The sequence below is a fragment of the Gastrolobium bilobum genome, unplaced genomic scaffold (genome assembly GCF_033153095.1).
Source record: "Gastrolobium bilobum isolate Gb01-03AN ecotype WA unplaced genomic scaffold, APGP_CSIRO_Gbil_v1 utg4620, whole genome shotgun sequence".
In the NCBI taxonomy this organism is placed as follows: Eukaryota; Viridiplantae; Streptophyta; class Magnoliopsida; order Fabales; family Fabaceae; genus Gastrolobium; species Gastrolobium bilobum.
Window position 1 is genome coordinate 64274 of NW_026896718.1, and position 20786 is coordinate 85059.

A 20786-nucleotide genomic window follows, 5' to 3' on the forward strand; every position below is an offset into this window, starting at 1 on the left:
TAGATTGCAATCCGGTTTCAACTCTTATGGAACCCGACTTAAAACTTTCGAAGTATGATGGAGGAGAAAGAGTTGATCCGTGTAATTACTGGAGTCTAGTAGGATGTTTGAGGTATTTAACTTGTACGAGGCCAGACTTGTGTCTAAGTGTTGGGATTATAAGCCGGTTCATGGAAGATCCGAGCTACACACATTGGAAGGCAGCAAAAAGGATATTGAGATATGTTCAAGGAACAATCTCGCAAGGACTTCATTATTGGAAGTCAGACAAGTACAAGCTGGTGGGATATTCAGATAGCGATTGGTGTGGAGATGTTGATGACAGGAAGAGCACGAATGGCTATGTGTTTTTCATGGGAAACACGGCATTCACGTGGGAGTCAAAGAAGGAACCCATTGTGACTTTATCTACATGCGAAGCTGAGTACGTTGCTGCATCCTGGTGCGTTTGTCACGCAATGTGGCTGGGGAATCTATTGAGTAAATTGGAGCAAGAACAAGTCAGCCCAACCGAGATCCGGGTTGACAACAAGTCTGCAATCGAGTTAGCAAAGAACCCGGTCAACCATGAGAGGAGTAAGCATATAGATGTCAGGTTTCATTTCATCCGGGATCAAGTCAAGGAAGGAAAGGTGGAGCTCACTCATGTTGCAAGCCGAGATCAAGTGGGTGACATATTTACAAAGCCATTGTCAACTTTGCTATTAGAAAATTTCAAGAAGAAGATTGGGATGAAGGATGGTCGAAGAATTTAAAGCTTATGCGGGAATTTTGTTGGGATACGTTTTAAATTAAATAAAAGAAAAATAGAAAATGAAAGGTTTATGGTGAAGAGATGTGTCCTTAGGTATCTGTTAGTGGACAATTAATATGTTTAGATTTCCTATGTTAGTCATTATCACTCTTAATCATTTGTTATTGCTTATAAATAGCACACTGTAACTCTTGTAAAACGGCGAGGCAGAATCAGTAATAGAATAGAGGTATATTCAGAGAATTGTTTGTGTATTTATGTGTGTGAGCACCAGTTATAGGGCCTGTAAAATAACAGTGTGGTGCATTTTGGAATTTTAAAGGGACTTTCACTTTCTTTTTCCTGTTTTTTTCTTTCTTTCATGATATTTTCTGTTTGTTTCAAGAGGATTTCTGGTCTTGCTATTGTGTGTTCACCTTTACTTTTAGTGAGGTTTTGTTTGTTTTTTCTACCAATTAAATATGTATATTGTAAGAACCCGTACTGTTAATTAAGGTATTTAATTAATGAATTATGCAAAAATAGGAAATGATTCCACAATTGACCCTAATAATTATTATGAGGCTTAATAATCATAATAAGTGAGTTAGAATGCTGAAAGTCGCTTTTCGGAAGAAAAGTGCAGAAACCGGTTCTGTTAGTCAGTATAAATGCGTACCGAAAAAGTATCCCGGAAAATTAAAGTAAGTGCATGATAGTTACTAGAATAATATGTAGGACTTGTAAAACGAGTTTCAAGTCCAAATAATGAGAACTGGTGCTAGAAACCGGTACTGGCTTTAAAAAGCGCGTACCGGAAAAGGTGTTCAGAAAAATATAAGAAAAATATGTTAATTCTTGAAAGTTTATGTAGTTTCATAATCCAAAGTTTGGGATTAAAATGTTAAGCGTAACAATTAAAGTTAATACTGCGTGCTTAAGTGAGTTTTGGCTATAAATACTCTCATTATGGGCACAAAACCCTAGGATCAGATTTCTATACGTGAGTTTGGGGCTGACCATCTGGTGGTTACTGTTCCATTGGCTTTCCTTCCATTTCTTGAGCTAAGTTGTGATCTTTCTTGATTTTCTTCACATTTCCTCCTTGTAAACACTTGTGGGTGGCTTGGTGAGGGTGAAAGATAGCTTGTCTTGGTGTTCCAGCTACTGTGTTTGAGGGCAGTGGGCTGAGTTGGTGAGCTTGAGTTGGTTGAGCCTTTGTTAAGGCATTTTGAGCTACAAAGTATCACCGTTGGGGAAGAAAGAACTCATCTTGTTGAGCCATTTTCGTTTTCCTTGGAAGTCAGAGGTGTTGGGGCTGTGGGTGAGCTCCAAGAGCATCTCCATTCTGAGTTTTGAGCCTTGGTATGTTGTACCAACCTTTAACTTGAGTTTTAAGGCTTAAAAATGGTACCTTGATGCATCTAATGACTAAAAGATGATAACTTGTTGTTGGGTAATGTTGAACACGTCTAGAAATGCATGATTAGGTGTTTAAAATCGGTAAAAAGGGAACCTTTAAGTGATATCTTCACGAAAATGCAGAAACTGCATTCTGTCGTGAAATATCCGGATATTTGTCGAACAGATATCCGGATATTGGATATCCGGATATGTGGTTTTGGGATATCCGGATACTGGGTATCCGGATATGTGAATCTGTATATCCGGATATTGCATATCCGGATATGGACAGTGAGATATCCGGATATTGCATATCCGGATATGGTCCCGAGGAATATCCGGATATTCTTGGATTTCGCAGAACAGTAGCTGTGCTGTGTCTACAGTAGGCTATTAGGAGTTTGTGGACCCTAGTTTGATGAAGTTGAACTTCTGTATTTAATGGACTAAGCCAGAATCATGGGATTGAGGGCTTGTGGCTTTGTTAGAAGCTTTAAGACTTGAAAACGTAATGAAAAGGCGTTGTCTTTAATTTGTATGCATGTGGTACATGTTTATTGATTTATATTTGGTCCATATCAGATTGTGATCTGCTGTGGTTGGACTTTGAGCTTGTAGCATTGGATAGCTAGCTTAGAGGTAAGCTTTCGTGTCCTCGGTTTAGCCATGTTGTGGTTCCACCATGTCCCATGGGGATATGGTATATGCATGTTGTGTTACATGCTTTTGATGTTTTTGAAATGCTGTTGAGCTATTGTATGTTAGTGCCTTGTTGATATGCATGGAGGTGTTCCACCTATACGGTAAGCCTGAGTATGTGGAACATACAAGAGGGTGAGGCTGTGGGTGAGGTGCAAGCGGTGTTCCTTGTACTACATGTAGGGAATAGACGTATTCCTACATTTCTCTGGCCAGTAGATAGTGATAAACACACATGCCATAGATAACTGTTGCACTACATAGTTTTGGAACTGATAATGATATAAATGCTTTTTGAACTTATATTGCACATGTAAGTGAGCTTGGGGTGGAAGATCCTTGAGGACCCCTTGTCTTACTGAGATTTTTAGTTTAGAGATCTCACCCCACGTTTGGGGAATACTTATTTCAGGGTCAGGTAATGTTGAGACCTCAGGCGGCAGGAGGCCGGAGGTGAGTTAGATTTGCTGTTATTTATGCTGACATGTTGGATGCTGGATTTGCATGCTGCTTATATGCTTATAGCTTCAGTTTATGTTTATGGAGTTTTATGTTGAGACTTGTTGTTTACGCTGTTTATTCGGTGAGCATGGGAATTGTCCATGACACATAGTGTTGTTATGTCTCGTTTATGTCTTGAGTCTTTGGAGTTGTATTAATGTATCAGGATACTGTCCGGATTACGAGATGTAATACCGTGATTTAGATACACACTTTATTTATATATATTGAGGTATTTCAGTAGATGTCTTGTTGCAATTTACATACAGGCGATATTTTATGAAACTGATTAAGTAATCAAGTTGGTAATCGATAATGATGTCATAATTGAAAAGAAAAAGAATATTCCGCATTTTTTTAATTAAGCACCGCTTAATACGATGTAATGTTAATATTCTGGGTATACACGGCATGTTTGATATATCAGGCTTTGTTCTTGATCTCAGCATAGCACATTTTTGGCAAAACATGGTTGATATGATTCAATATGATCTGGATGGTAAAAGTCAGGTTCCTTAGAAATGAGGACAAGGAATATGTCAAAGCCTTTAAAAGGAGAACCTTGTTTCCACATTTCAATAATTACAGCCAATAACTAACCAATATTTAGCATCCTATTAGATTCGTTACACACACACACACGCATACACATATAGTACTGATTGATAAACATAAGAAAGAAAGGAACATGTGACTCATCAAATGCCATATTCAACATTCCAGCTTGTTATAGGTACAAAAGGCACACCGTTCCATTCATGCTACTTTCACAAAATATGAACATGTACACACTATGAAAAGCTATGAAGAAAACAAGAGAGTTTCCTAGCTTTCTTAGTTCGGATCCAAGGGGACACAAGTCAGAAAGCACATAGTGTGTAGAAAGAAACTATGGTCAGCAAGAACACACAAAAAAACACCTCAAAAGAGGGAGAAAGTAGAGGTTGGAAGAGGTGAACCTCTCTTTTCTGTCTCTCTCTCTTGTGTGTTTTGACTCTTTCTATGCAGTAAAAGTGTAAAACAACACACAAAAAGAAAAGTGAGGGATAAGAGAACTATGCCCTTTTCTAAAGGGTCTTTGTTCTGTCTCTTGTCATAGAGCAAGAGAAAGGGATGCTACTATGTGAAAGAACTGAAGTTGCTCTAATAACTCTTTGCCATGACTTGTGGCTCTGTGCTCCACTCTCAGAAACAGCTCCTCACTAAGCTTGTCACCAATATGAGCATCAACAAGGACACCAGACACACTCTTGCAGCTAGTGGCTAGAGCCTTTCCTACTTCACTTGCATCATCTGGCTGGTTCACCACGAGAGGACTTCCTCCTTTGAAAACCTCAAGCTTGTTTATGACAAATGAACCATCTGCTTCAACCAGCTCCTTGAAGTCTTGCAGGCTTGGTGCATAAACTGGGATGTTAAAATTGTCTCTTTTCTCACTGCTAATTAATCCCTGTGATCAAGCTATGATTTAATTAATCCATATACCATAGACACATCAATACATAAAAGGAAACTATATGCTTAGATTGGTTGAAAAAGCTTGAAAAGGAGACAATTGACCGTTCTCAACCAAAGTTGGAAACTGTGTACTCATGACCTCATACACTTGATTAAAGATTTTGCTTTTGATGAAAGAGGTTTTTCCAACTGAAGTGACTTAGAAAATTGTCCTTTTAAGTTTGATGCCAATTCTCAAATAATGTTTAGAGTTTAGACATATTTTATGTGCTACAAAATAACTCTGAGTCCTATTATGAAGGTCTAATTATATTCTGTACTCTGTTTATTAATGTATTGAATGCCTAATTAACATGATGTGGTAGAGGATAATAAGTAGGTAGAAGACTTTGGCACTGTTCAAAGACTGTACTTTTGGGTCCCTTAGTTCACAAATCATTAGATAAAAATGAATCAGATGAATGCAAACATCCTTCTTGTCTAGCTTTAATGTATGATGATGATTATGTGTGTTCTATACATCCAAAACCAAATTGTTGGTTAATATTTTGGACCAGCTGTTAATTATTATTTCTTCCAACATGATGATGGATTTAAGGATCAACTTGTTTGAATCATGGCAAGTGAAATAAAAATTGTTAATCATGGCAAGTGAAATAAAAATTGATGATAAGTTATTGTGAAGACTATAACAATTGATCATTTCTGTCTTTTTCTATCTCCCTATTGTGTCTAAAAGTCCTTTTTGGTCTGCCAATGACAAATATATAGACTGTGTGGTTGTGGTGTGCACTGTTTCACACACTAGCATGCATAAAAATGTTTGTGAATATGATAATTACCTCCTGGACAAGATCTTCCCAAGCATCCTGAAAGTGGGTCCCAAAGAGGAGGCCACCCCCACCTTGGTCTGTAGGGTCCACTGAAGTTCTGCCTAAGCAAACCAAAAACATTGACCCCCCTCTCTTCATCTCCACTGACCTTGACCTCAGGAAGCCTGCCAAGTCAGTTTGGAATTGTTTCTTGTATGCATTTGCTGTCATCTCACTAGCACCATGGATAAACACCCTCCCCTTGTTATATGCACTTGATCTCTTGTCCAGAACAGATTCTGGTATCTGCATGTCACAAATATCATATCAGAAAAAAAAACTATTCCACATTAAACTCCAATGTTAAGATAATTTTGTAGGCAGTCTTACTCTTTTATTTATATATATATATATATATATATATATATATATATATATATATATATTAGAAATATATATAATATAAAAGACAAATCGTGTTACAGAATGCTCCCTAATTTGCGAGGGTAAGGTTAAGGATATAAATTTAATATAAAAATTATTTATATACCTACACTTTAATAGGTCAATCTTTTAGGAGATCAATTAGTTGTAAAATATAATATTAAAAGCTCTATGACTAAGTTGTCTAAGTTGGTCCTTCCCACCCCAATTTTTTTAATAAATAATGTGGAATTTTTTCTTAATACAAGATAAATGGGCATAGACATTGTCCATCCTTCAAGTTCAAAAGATTCATGTGTGAGATGATGTATTAAAAATATAATATAAAAATCATTTATATATTTTTACCTACTATATTAAGATTTTGAGAAAATTGGTTCTGTGACAAACCAAAAGTCAAAATATTGAACGCAGTTCAACACGTCAGCATGTCTCTCATTTGCTAATCAAATCCAGCCGGCCCCGTATACTTACAAATAAAAAAAAATGCATGAAGTTGAAGAACATTATTTGTTTACTATACATGGATTGAGAATCAGTCCAGATACATCGCTACGAACCTGAAATAAGGTCGTTTTTCCAACTCTAGAGACCATGGATTAATTGGTTGTATAAACTTTTGACCATAATTTAGGACTTGGCCTTCAAATTAATGCATTACTCGTGTAAGGGGTTATTTATTATATTATCCTTAGAAAGTGACAAATATTTCTTTTTATTTTGTCGTAGAAATTACTGCTTAGAGACTACGTAGATTCTTTGATGAGTGGGGTGGGAGTGTGAAAGAGACCTTATATATGAAAGTCATAAAAGGGAGAAAATTAAACGCTTAAAAGCTGTCTAGCAAACTAACGCAATCGTTATTCACCAAAAGTTTTCAAGAATTGTATAGTAACTTAAAGTTGGAATTTTGATCAAAAGCTTTAGAAAAGAAAGAGAAGTCACAGAATGATTTGAAATCTAATAATTTTGTGCAATTAATTGACCAGTTCATGTTACATCGAAAGTTCAAGAAAAATTTATCATCTAATAAAAATGAAAATATTCATATTACCTTTATTTTCTATTTCTTTTTTTGAAAAAACAAAACAAAACAAAACTATATAAATACATCAAGAGAAGAAAAAGACAAAAAGAAAAAGAAAAAGAATGAGAAAAATATTAACAAGACTTGAATACCTGAGATAACCAATGCAAGGAAAAGGCTGAGTGGAAAACGTCAATGAACCTCGCCGGAAAAAGCCTCCGATAGAAAGAACCGGGGACTCCGGCAGCGAAGTAGGAGCGGTGGTTATTGGCAGCAAGGCACTCTTCCATGCTGACTCCATAGTTGGCTAGCGGTGGAAGAAGCTGGAAGAGTGTGTTGAAGTCATTGCTAGGAAGGTCTGAGAAGAAAGCAGAAAACTCAGGTGGGTCTAATCCTAAAGCCTCATAACGCTTGATGATGTGCTTGATGATCACATCCACCACGTTGATGGTGTTGCTGCCACATGAACACCCCAAGTCCACCACCACAAATGGGATGTTAGGGGCATGAAGCTGAACACCATCCATGTTTTCTTTCAGAAGGTGTAGCATGGACTCGGCATGTATGGCCTGCACATATGTACAGAAATCATCATAGATTATAATGGGAAATTTTTCTTTCAAAAATGAGGGTGAGCATATAACCGTAGTAAAGATCACGGGTTTGTTTTCGAGAAAAAACTTCTTTGCAAATATATTTGGCCTCGTCCGAATTCAACGGGGAGTGATTTTTATTTTTGAAAAACAACATATTATCCGTCTATATATGTATGTTACTATATATAGACCTTATGTGAGCATATATACATGTATATATCAAAAGCTTATTTATAACTCACTAGGATTTGTTTAGAGTTCATAGGTTTGAACCCAGTGCCACCATTATATTTAATAAAAAAAAATAAAAAACACTTACTTTTGAGTTTGAGGGTATGTGAAAAAAAAGTACTTTTTATTCATACTTTGATAGCTAAAAGCTGAGTTTGGAGGCTTCATTATGTTTGTAAATGGAGAGGGAGAGAGAAGAATTAGAAAGATATAGAAAGAAGGTAGAGGATACCTGTGCTTGGGAATTGTTGGCATAGCTAGCCTCTCCTTTGCCTCCTTTCATGCAAAGTAACCTCTCTAGTTCCATGTTGGATACTACAACATTGTCTCCCATATACTCAATATAAACCTTCACTATGAAGTGAAATATATGAACTAGAAACTAAATGGAGAAAGAGGGTGAGAGCGTCATGTATATTTGGTGTTGGGTTTCTAGGTGTCTATAAGGGCTAAAATGAGAGAGCATAGAGTTAATATATATAGACAAACGAGGGGAACACTATTATGAATTATGCCTGCTATATTCCATAGGTTCCTAGCTACCATCTAGATACAAAGGGCAAGTCTCAAAAACAGCAATTATTGATTTACTTAACAATTAAAATGGGAAAAACCAAGTACATGAAAATAAAATACATAAAAAGTTGTTGAGTATAGAATATGGGCCTCACATGCGAGATGGAAGGCCCAAGATTGACGCCGGATTTTGGTTTTTATATTCAGCAAGCAACTTATAAAATTGTTGGGATTGAATTAAACTGCTATCCCTTGGATGACACTGCAAATAAATGAATAAATAATCTGCCAAGTAACTTTGCATTGCACCACTCTCCTTATAGTTCCTTAGAAGTTTTTCTCAATTTATGGTTTTTCAGCAATTTTATAACTCAAGCAAATTAGCACCACAATTTCAAATGATCAATCTGAAATTTTAATTTTTCAAATTATCAGGAACAATCTTAAGATGAGCAAGAGTTTTCTTATAATTTAAAGATCAAACACATTGCATAATCATGAAATATATTTTGCAAAGTAATTAAGACTATATTATTTCTGTATACGTAATAAACTTATTGGAGAAATATATATAATATATACCAACCATTTTGAAAAGCCAAAATATATAGAGTGCTTTCGGACTTATATAGCATTGGTTCCCATATACGTTGATCTTAGCTTGTGATATAAATTATGCAATCCGCAAAAACAAGTACAAAATCGTAAGGTAGTAAGTGCTATATAGTATATATAGATTTTCATATTATACAATGTTATAGATAGCCCTTTCGCCCTAAATAGCAGAAGATTAGTTCAAGGCATCATGACCCAAATATAAATAATTAACGAGGCTACATATATATAATAATATAATGGTAGAGAGCTTTAAATTAATGTAGAGGAAATTATTTAGTAATGATGCATGTTATAAGAGAACCACTCCATCTAATTCTCTTACTTTGTCAAGCGTTCTTTCTCCCTTAATTTGGTAGTATTAAGTTCTCACTTTTTAAGTTTTTTTTTTTCTTAATGGGAGTGTGGCCACTATTCTTTGTTAACAACACTTCTCATATTTTTTTTTCGTACAATTTTTCCTCTAATATAAATTTATCCAAATGTTTTACATAGTTTTTTTTTATAGATTTTAAAAATGGGATAGGTTATTCTATCTATTTGTTTTCATGCTTACTTTCTATGGCAAAAAAATTAATTTAATGTTTTTTAATAAAATAATTACGCATTTATTACAGTTTTTTAAATAAATACGGATCTATTGCACAATGTCGCGCTCTTTTTGGGTGTCACATGTCACGCCCAAAGAGGGCATCACGTCCTGGTGGGTCACGCCCAAACCAGGCATGACATGTGACGCCCAAAAGGGGCGTCACCCACCCAGCCTATAAAAACCCCCATTTTTCCATTTTTACTATTTCACTCTCACCCTAACCTCTTTCTAACCAAGTTGTGCTCTCAACTATTCGTGGGATTTTTTGTAGCGAAGCTCTGCCAACTTAGGTAAGTTCCTAATACCTGCTATGTATATGTTTAAATTACAGTGCTACGTTACGAATATGTTAGGATTTATCGTATATTAGAGGCTGTGAAAATAATGATAGTGACTTAGGAATTTTGTACTATGTTATGAATGTTGTAATGACTTAGTGTGATTTTTTTGTTACGTAGCTATTATTATTATAATTTAATTATGCATTGGGGTTTAGCGTATATTAGTGATTTAGAAAATAGTGATAGTGACTACGTAATTTGTGTACCATGTTATGAATGTTGTAGTGTTTTAAAAACTTGTTAGTGACATAGGTGTTATTATTATTATATAATTATGAAATTATTAGTGATATAGGGTTTAGTATTATGTCATTGCAATTTAATTAGTGTCCGAAGTTTAATTATTATTTAATTACAAATAAATTAGTGTACTATGTATTAATATTATGTCATTAATTACGATTGTAGTAAATACGTACGGTTCATGCTTAATAATTTTGATAATAAATTAGGGCATTACTTAATTAATTTGTACATAAAATTAGATTGTACATGTGATTAATTTCAATGTTGTTTTATTTTATATGGTTGTTTATCATGGGTGATTCATCATCATCTGCTGGTTCGACATCCGATCCAGAGCCTACCAATCCTACTATGTACATCATATCTGGGCCGTATAGATGGGAGGTCATGCGGAAGAGGACGCAGAGTGGCCATATTTCACAGCGAGTGTGGAATATGGAACATGTGCGTAAATTGAAGACCAGGCGTGGAAAACCACAGGGAGGGCTACCTACCGGCGCTATTCTAGAGGTTGTTGTCGACTACCTCACACAGGCTGGATTTATACATGTTGCACGCATGCGACATATCCAGGTATGCAATTTCCGACGTTACAATTGATGTGATTATTCAAGACATTGACTCAACATGTGATAATTGTTTAATTTTCTTCAGATTGATGCCCCATTGATTAGTGCTCTGGTCTAGAGGTGGAGACCAGAGACACATACGTTCCACATAACACAAGGTGAGATGACTATCACATTGCAGGATGTGGTCGGTATCCTAGGATTGCCTACTGACGGGCATGTTGTTATCAGATCTACATCAGAGGATTGGCCTGCTGTTTGTGCTGCCATTTTTGGTGCGGAGCCCCTGGCCAGTGAGTTTCATGGATCAGGTGACCTCCACATCTCATTCTTCGATCGTTTATGTAAGAACTCGCACCGTTAATTAAGGAAATTAACTAAATAATTATGTTATTAATGAAATAATTCTATAATTGACCTTAATAATTATGAGAAGGCTTAAATAATTATAATAAGTGATTAAGAATGCTGAAAGTTGCTTTTCTGACGAAAAGTGCAGATACCGGTTCTGCCTCACGGTATAAATGCGTACCGATGAAGTATCCCAGAAAATTATGAAAAGTATGTATATACAACTAGAAAATATATAGGACTAGCATAACAAGTTTCAGATCAAAATAATGAGAACTGGTGGCAAAACTGATACTGGTTAAGTAAAAGCGCGTACCGGAAAGGTGCCGCGAAAAATAAAATAAAAATATGATAAATCTTAGAAAAATGAGTAGGTTCAGAATCGTAAGTTTGGGATTAAAATGCTAAGCGTAGCTATTAGTTCTAATACAGTGTGATTAAGCTTAATCCGCCTATAAATAGAATAGCACAGCTCCCTAGGTCAGAAATACCACTCCTCTGCATGCCTCCATTTCTGAGTTTGACACTCTCATGCTTGCCACCCTATTTTCTTGAAGAAAACTCAACAAAACTCACTCATTTCCCTTGATTTTTCCCTCTAAACCATGGTAAACACTTAGTAGAGTGTATTGTGAGGTTGAAGGTCAGTTTTGCTGGTTGTGGGTACTATTTGGGGAGGCTTAGGGTGCTATCTCTGAGTTGTGTGGAGTGAGAACCTTCTCCCTTGGTATTGTGAGCTTCAAGGTGTGATCTTTGAAGAGAAAGGATGCTTCTTGGTGTGCCATTTTCGTGTACCTTGGAAGTCAGATTGTAGGAGCTTCATAGAGAGCTCCAAGAGCATCCCTCTTTTCTGTTTTGAGCCTTGGATAAGTTCCATCACTTTGATAATGAGTTTCCTTTGTTAAAGATCAAGTCTTGGCATGTTTAATAAGATGAACAAGTAACCAACATGATAACTGGGCTAAAGGGGCTTAAAGATGCATGCTTGGACGTACTAATGTGTTAAAAGTGGAACCTTGTAAGTGATATCTCACGAAATGCAGAAAATGCATTCTGTCGCGAAATATCCGGATATAGGGTCTTGTGATATTCGGATGTGGATATCCGGATATGATGTTCAGATATGGATATCCGAATATGGATATCCAGATATGCCCCCGACATATATCCGGATATTCTGGGAATTTTGAGACAGTAGATGTACTGTTCATACAGAATGGAATTTTGGGTTTGTGGACCCATGATTGGCTAATGTGGACTTCTGTAATAATTAATCTAAGTCAGAATCTAAGTGAATAAGGGTTTGTGGCTTTGTGAGAAGCCTAAAGACACGAAACGTAAAGGGAAAACGTTGTCTTTATGTTACATGTTTATAGATTATGAGTATTGATATGATTGTTGGTATAAACAGACTGTGAGAGTGTTGTTTGTGGACCTTTAGCTTGGTTGGACTCTTATTTGGATTGATTGCATAGAGGTAAGCTTTTGTGTCCTTGGTTTAGCCATTGTTGGTTCCACCATACCCCACGAGGGAATGGTTTATACGCATGATGTGTTTTCATGTATTGATTTATTAAAATGCTTTTGAGTTGTTAAGTGCAAATGCCTATGATATGTATGTGGTGTTCGCCTAGACGAGATTATGATCCTGTGGGCAGGTACGACATGGGCGTATACTATTGTGGGTTGTAGACGAACGTACATCCTACACTTCCTCTGATCAGTAGAATAGTTAACACACATTACATGATGATATGCTGCATTGCACTGATTTTGGAACTTATATGATATTACTGTTTTTGAACTTATATTGCACATGTAAGTGAGCTTGGGGTGGAGAAATCCTTGAGGACCCCTTGCCTTACTGAGATTTCTGTTTAGAGATCTCAGGTTCAGGTAACTCGGGGGTTGAGACCTCGAGCAGCAGGAGGCCAGAGCTGAGTTAGATATTGCTGATTATACTATGATGCTTGGATGCTGTTATGTTCTATCTTTATGATTATGTTGTTATTGTTGAGACTCTGCTGGGCTTGTTGCCTTATTTGGTGAGCATGGTAGTTGTCCATTCCACATTGATTGACTATGTTTATTTTGTTTCGACTTGTATTAATGTATCAGGATTATGTCTAGATTACGTGTTGTAGATCCGTGACTTAGATACTCACCTTTATTTATATATATTGAGGTTATTCAGTGTAGCTAGTTGTCTATTTGCAATTACATACAGGCAATATTTTGAAAGTGATTAAGTAATCAACTTGGTAATTGATAATGACATCATAATTGAAAAGAAAAAAGATATTCCGCATTTCTTTTAATTAAGCGTGGCTTAATACAATGACATGTTAACAAACCGGGTATACACGGGGTGTTATAGTTTATATACCCGGTGGACTGATGAAGCTGGGGATCATGATCGAGAGATATATTTCACGAAGGCGCACATTGCTCGCATGCTAGGTACTTGGTTACTAGCAGACAAGTCTGGAGGTAGCAACATGGGTTGTCGGCTAATCCCGTTGCTTGGGGGAGGATTTGATGAGATAGACAGTTTCAGTTGGGGATCTGCGGTTCTGGCACACTTGTTCAGGAATTTGTGCGAGTGTACAGATGTCGGTCGATCTGATATGGGTGGGTGCCACATACCTCTACAGATTTGGGCATGGATTCGATTCCCACCCATTGCTCCACCCCTTCCTCCTCCTCTTGACCCTGGCACGCACTATGGATGTCGGTATGGTTTAGGGTTTTCAATCGTATTCGCTAATGAGTTATTTAATTACTGATTGTATAATTGCTTAATGATGTATGTATCTCATGACAGGTTTAATACGGTCAGGCGGTTTAAGTCGCATGAGGTTGTACATTACCGGGCAACCTTGGATACCCTATGTAGAGATGAGGTAAGGTTTTATCTACTTAGTATCTGTTTAGTACACCATTCATGTATATTTTAATGAACAACGTATTTTGATTATCGTTTTCCATGTAGGTGGTTTGGCAACCATATGTCGATTATGTATGGTTGGATGTGACTCCACAGCAGCAGTATCTTTGGTATGATTTCACACCCCTTATTTACTTCCACACCGTAGAGGCCTGTCAACCGGACAGGTGCATGCGGTAGTTTGGTATGGATCAGCCCATCCCAGATGTGTCTAGGAAGTTGAAAGGGGTTCATGATCATACCCTGCGCGGGAAGGTTGATGAGAACTGGAAGCGTAAGCTTCATCCTTGGATAGCTAGATGGCAGGCCAGAGCCTAGCATATCATTGTCCCCCCTCCATTACTCGGGCTGATGTCACCTAACCATGAGTACATGGAGTAGTACAGAGCTAGAGGAAAGAGATACATTTCGCGGAGGGCAGCAAAGATTGGACGAATGGTGAGCCACATATTTATTTTTGCAAACATAACTATTGTATAATTTAATAATTGTTTACACATTGTTATTTACAGATTGAAGGGCTAGAGATGTTGTATCATGCAACCACTGCTGAAGAGTTTTTGACCTATGGCCTAGAGTATATCCACCCCGAGATTGGGAGGATTATTGGGATTTTTCGGGAGTCTTCACTGGTAGATGAGCCTGGACCTGAGGCACCCCCAACACAGACACAACCTGAGCCTCAGTTGTCTCTGGATGTTCCATGTAATAGACAAGAGGGTCGCGGAATAGGATGTACCCGTGAGCGAGTACCAGCTGTCCCTGTTTCGATTGTTGGACCTAGACCAGTGATAGAGTCTCAGGGGTGGTTCAGACCTCCAGTCATTGGGACTACGTACGGCTCACAGCCCATGTATCATAAGGGATCACAGTATGCATGTGGTCCTAGTCAGCCCGAGTCTCAGCACCCTTACATGGATTCACAGGAGCCAGTTTTTCAGGCTAGTCCCATGGCCTTGGCAGGGGGCGAGCAGTAGTACTCACAACCCTACTCACAGGGTCTTGAGGCTGATGTATCGGAGTGGACTCAGGAGGATACATATTACGTGTGGACAACACTAAGGCTTATCCCAAGTAGCCATGATAGTGATGCTACTGAGGCCACTGATAGCCAGACCCAGGGCGTCATGCCATCACACATGCAGGCCAGTACATCTGGCCATGGTCATTCAGTTCATGTACGACAGTCTCCAGATTTGAGTGGTCACACAGCGGCAGATGATTTCATTCAGGCGATGATGGATGATTACCATACTCCACCACCAGCGGCACCTGAGGGCAACCCCGCATGGGACAGACGTATTAAGCCAGATCGGGATGCACGTCATAGGCCATGGCCACCGTGGTCGTAGATACATTTCGTTGTTGTTTTTTTTATTTCATTTACTTACTTAGTTTAATTACGTGTATTTGGACTGTATTTTGTTATGTTGTGGACTGTATGTATTATTTACGTCTAGGTGTTATATGTTGTGTATTTGACATGAACATCTACAAAATGCATACCTTTAACGAAAAATAATCATGCAACAAAACCAAAAAGCATACATAACAGCAAATAATACAAAATAATGTCAAAGTGAAACAAGAAATAAATCATCAACGTCTAAGGATTATTCTGTTAATCGTTTGCTCCGCGATTGGGACAGGCTCTGTTATTATGGCCTCATTCCTTGCAAATTCCACACCTGATACGGCTTTGACTTGCCGCAACTTCATCCATCTCGTTACGGATGCAGGTGGACTTTGGACGGCCTTTTGCACGCAACATAGAGGAGTCAGGAATAAGCTGTGGACCTGTATTAGGTGGTATTGCTTCCTCATTACCAATTAGCTGCCACAGATACGAATAAGCCTCGACCAAGTTAGTTATCAAGAAAACATCATCCACGGATAAGAAAGGATTCCGTCAAACACTTAAAGCAGCAGCAGCAGCGGCATGAGAGCACGGGTATTTAAAAGCCTTAAACTTTCCACATTGATAGAACCTCTGTGGGAGATTGACAGAATACGAACGATCCCATTCCGCGCCAACCTCGAATATTGTATGTTCCACGTTATATGCACGCACATGGTGGCCTGTTGCTAGAACTTTGTTCTTCTTGACTGTAAGAACCTGCACCGTTAATTAAGGAATTTAATTAATAAATTATGAGAAAATAGGAAATGATTCCATAATTGACCCTAATAATTATTATGAGGCTTTAATAATTATAGTAAGTGAGTAATAATGTTGAAAGTCGTTTTTCGGAAGAAAAGTGCAGATACCGGTTCTGCTAGTCGGTATAAATGCCTACCGAAAAAGTAATCCCGGAAAATTATAATAAGTGTATGATAATTACTAGAATGATATGTAGGACTTGTAAAACGAGTTTCAAGTCCAGATAATGAGAACTGGTGCTAGAAACCGGTACTGGCTTGGAAAAGCGCGTACCGGAAAGGTGCTCAGAAAATTATAAGAAAAATATGATAAATCTTAGAAAATTATGTAGTTTCATAATCCAAAGTTTGGGATTAAAATGATAAGCGTAGCAATTAAAGTTAATATTGTGTGTTTAAGTGCGTTTGGGCTATAAATACCATTATTAAGGACACATTGCCCTAAATACCAGATTTTTGCTACGTGAGTTGTGTTGGTGGCTGACCAGAAACACAGCCTTTAGGTTTTCTCCTTCCTTTTCTTGAGGTTCAAGGTCTTTTCTTCCTTGATTCTTCACTTTTTCTCTTGTAAACACATTGGGTGAGTGTGAACAATCCTTGTGAGTGAGAAAGAGACTTCATTTCTGAGTTTGGCTTCTGTCTTGAGAGGGTGAGCTTGATGTTTTCACGTTTTGGGAAGGAGGGAGCTTTCCTTAGGTGTTTTGAAGCTTCAAGGAGCTTCCTTGTTGTGTAAAAGAACCACCTTTGTGCACCATTTTCGTCTGCAGAGAGAGACAGAACCTTGGAGTGACCTTTTGAGCTCCAAGAGCACCTCTTGTTGGCTGATTGAGCTTTGGTAAGCCTTGTCACCTTTGGTCTTGAGTCTTTGAACTTAAAAATGAAAGCTTGATGCATGTTAAGGTTTAAAGATGATAACTTGTTGTTGGGTAATGTTGAACACACCTAGAAATGCATGTTTAGGTGCTTTAAATCGTTAAAAACCCAACCTTGGATGGATATCTTCACGAAATGCATTTTCTGCATTCTGTCGTGAAATATCCGGATATGTGCCCGATGAATATCCGGATATGTGATATCCGGATATGGGTTTTGAGTATCCGGATAATAGATATCCGGATACGGGATTCTGGATATCCGGATAATAGATATCCGGATACGGGATTCTGGATATCCGGATATGTCCAGTGAGATATCCTGATATTGCATATCCGGATATAGTCCCGAGGAATATCCGGATATTCTGGGATTTCGTAGAACAGTAGTTGTGCTGTGTGTACAGTAGGCTATTGGGGGTTTGTGGACCCTAGATTGCTGAAGTGGAACTTCTGTAATTAATGAACTAAGTCAGAATCGTTGTGATTAAGGACTTATGGCTTGGTATGGAGCCTTAAGACGTAAAGCGTAATGAAAAGACGTTGTCTTTAATTTGTATGCATGTGGTACATGTTATTGATTTAGTATTGGTCCATAACAGATTGTGAATCTGCTGTGTTTGGACTTTGAGCTGTGGACTCTTGGCTTTTGGAGTTAGCTTGCAAGGTAAGCTTTCATTTCCTCGGTTTAGCCATGTTGTGGTTCCACCATGTCCCATGGGGGTATGGTTATATGCATGCTGTGTTACATGCTTTGAATATTTGAAATGTTGTTGAGCTTTATGTGTAATGGCTTTTAATATGCATGTGTTGTTCCATCTTGACGGGGAGCCTGAGTATGTGGCGTCATACAATACGGTGGTCCGGGGTGGATGCAAGTATCATCTTGAACTATGTGTGGGTAATAGACGTATTCCTGCACTTCTCTGGCCAGTAGATTAGTATTGACACACATGGCATGATTATCTGCCGCATTGCATTGTTTTAGAAATGATAAATGATAAACTGCTTTTGAACTTATATTGCACATGTAAGTGAGCTTGGGGTGGAAGATCCTTGAGGACTCACTGACTTACTGAGATTTCTAGATTAGAGATATTACCCCACGTTTGGGGAATGCTTATTTCAGGATCAGTTAGTATGGGTACTGATGCCTCAGGCGGCAAGAGGCCGGAGCTTAGCTGATTTTGTTGTTTCTGCTTATTTGTTAGCATGACTGGATATTGATGCTGATTATGTTTTATGCCTTTTATCATTATGTTGTTGGTGAGACTAATGTTGGGCATGTTGCCTTATTTGAGTTAGCATGAGGATTGTCCATGACACTCTCTGTTAGTACTTTTTAGATTGGAGTTGTATAAACTGTTAGATGGTCCGGTCTACATTGTTGTAGTTTCGTGACTAGAGCCACACTTATATTATTTATGTTATGAGGTATTTCAGTTAGCTGTTTTATTGCAATTACGTACAGACGATGTTTTATTAATTGATTATTAAGCAAGTTGCTAATGTTAATGGCATCATAATTGAAAAGAAAAAGTAATTTCGCATTTTTAATTAAGCGCAGCTTAATACGATATTATGATAACATTATTGGATATATACGGGGTGTTACATTTATGGTATTAGAGCAATGGTTCGAGGGAAAAGCCTGTATGTATTGCAATTGCTAGGTTGTTTGGTTGTGTCTGTCTTTGTGTTTACTCCGTCGAATTTTATTATGATGCTGTATGTGTGATCACATTGCGTGGGCCTTATCAACTCATAATTTGTGTAACTTGTGCAGAGTCATGGTAAGGTCCGGGAGAACACGAGAGACTTCTGAGGATCAACCTGATCCTATCCTGACTGCATTGGCTGAGATGCAGGCAGCTAGGTTAGCCGATCAGGAGGCCACTAGATTGGCCAACGCGGCAATGATGGAAGCTGTTCGCGAGGCGAACCGGATAGCCACAGCTGAGGTTCGTGAAGCGAACCGGAGGACCACTGAGGAAGTCCTCAAGGCGAATAGGATGGCGAACATGACGATGATGAGAGTCATGTTGGAGGAGATGAGAGCTGGTCCTGCTGTTCGCCAGGCTCCACCACCACCGCCACCACCGCCACCGCCTCCACCTAGTGTTCAGGAGGAGAGTTATAGTCACATCGGCAGTGCTACTCATGCCGCTGAAACGGGGGAGCCCCTTGTGGGGATTGCTGAGGATCGTGATGTGATCGATCGCCGGCTGAATGCTTTCAGGAAAAATAAGCCACCTGTGTTTGAGGGGTCTTTGGATCCTATTGTTGCTGCGAGATGGCTAGAGTCGCTGGACAAGATTTTTCGGGTTATGCAGTGTACAGACCCACAGAAGCTGATGTTCTCGACCTACATGCTGGAGGGCGATGCCCATGAGTGGTGGACGCACACCTCTCGTGCTTTTGAGAAGCAGGGCCGTGTCATGACGTGGCCATTCTTTGAGGAGTTCTTTCTGGGCCGATACTTTCCCTATGATGCGCAGGAGAGGAAGCAGGGAGAGTTTGATCGTTTGGTACAAAGCTCGATGTCTGTTGATGAGTACCTGGCTAAGTTTAATGAGCTAGTGAAGTTTGCACACTTCCGGATGGTTCCTCCTACTCCGTTGTTTCTGGCAGCTAAGTTCCGCAGGGGATTTAGTGAGGTGATTGCTGAGCATCTTGCTGGTGCTGCTTCGATGGACTTTGGTACACTGGTTCAGCAGTGTAAGGACATTGAGGATGTCTGCACAGCAAGCAAGGCCAAGAGGGTCAAGGTTGAGGAGAGCAAGGGAACACGTGGTTCCACTCCTGCTCCTACTTCTTGGAAGGACAGGAGGTTTGTTGATAAGAGCAAGGGAAAGCAGTTAGCGACTAGGCAGGCGCCTGGTCAGTTCAAGAGAGTTGTTTCACATCAGGGGAGTTCTGCTAGGCCTCCTACCACTCCGAGATGTTCGGGATGTGGGAAGGAGCATGTGGGACGCTGTGCTACGGGGCAGTTGATGTGCTTCAAGTGTGGCAAGGAGGGCCACTTCTCTAGAGATTGTCCGTCGTCGACGGCGAGAGCTGCAGCTGTTCAGGCAGTTCTTTTGCAGATGGTTCCGATGGCATCTTCTTCGGCACCTGCAGTGCCACCTTCTGTTGGGAGAGTGTATACACTGGATAGGCAGCAGTCGGACCGCGCTCCGAACCTTGTCAGAGGTACTGTGTCTATTTGTGATTCTTTTGTTGATGCTATCTTTGATTCCGGGGCTACTCATTCGTTTGTTGCTACCCTGATTGCTTTGGGGCTTGAGTTGCCCAGTGCTGTGCTTTCTCCACCGTTGCGGGTGACTACCGCCACCGGAGAGATTTGTGATTCTACCACTGTACATCGCGATGTAGCGTTTCAGTGGGATGGCCGTGAGTTCTCGGTAGATCTGATAGGATTGCCGATGGCCAACCTTGAGATTATTCTGGGCATGGATTGATTGTCTAGAAACTGTGCATTGATTGATTGTTGTGCAAAGCGCGTGGTGATGTCTCCGTGTGATTCCACAGCTAGTTCCTCGCCATACATTTCACTGCTGCAAGCCAGGAGAGCGTTGCGAGCAGGGGCATTGGGTTATGTCATGTTGGGTGGTTTGGCGAGTGGGACACAGGAGGACATCACTGGTATTCTTGTGGTGGGGGAGTTCCTTT

The 20786-nt window shown here is 39.1% G+C and overlaps 1 protein-coding gene across 2 annotated transcripts; it reads right to left on the bottom strand.

The window, feature by feature from the left end:
* Positions 1 to 4048: 4048 nt before the first annotated feature.
* Positions 4049 to 10712, bottom strand: LOC133301620 (indole-3-acetate O-methyltransferase 1-like). 2 transcript variants are annotated; one of them, XM_061501266.1, is made up of 5 exons: positions 10703 to 10712; positions 8138 to 8232; positions 7231 to 7647; positions 5638 to 5913; positions 4049 to 4787 (listed from the first exon to the last, which is right to left on the bottom strand). In XM_061501266.1, exons 2-5 carry the CDS (start codon positions 8210 to 8212, stop codon positions 4431 to 4433), a joined length of 1125 nt encoding a protein of 374 aa, XP_061357250.1. In that variant the 5' UTR covers positions 8213 to 8232; positions 10703 to 10712; the 3' UTR covers positions 4049 to 4430. The 2 variants fall into 2 exon arrangements, with proteins under 2 accessions (XP_061357250.1, XP_061357249.1); XM_061501265.1 differs by lacking the exon at positions 10703 to 10712 and having other exon boundaries at positions 8138 to 8334.
* Positions 10713 to 20786: the final 10074 nt, after the last annotated feature.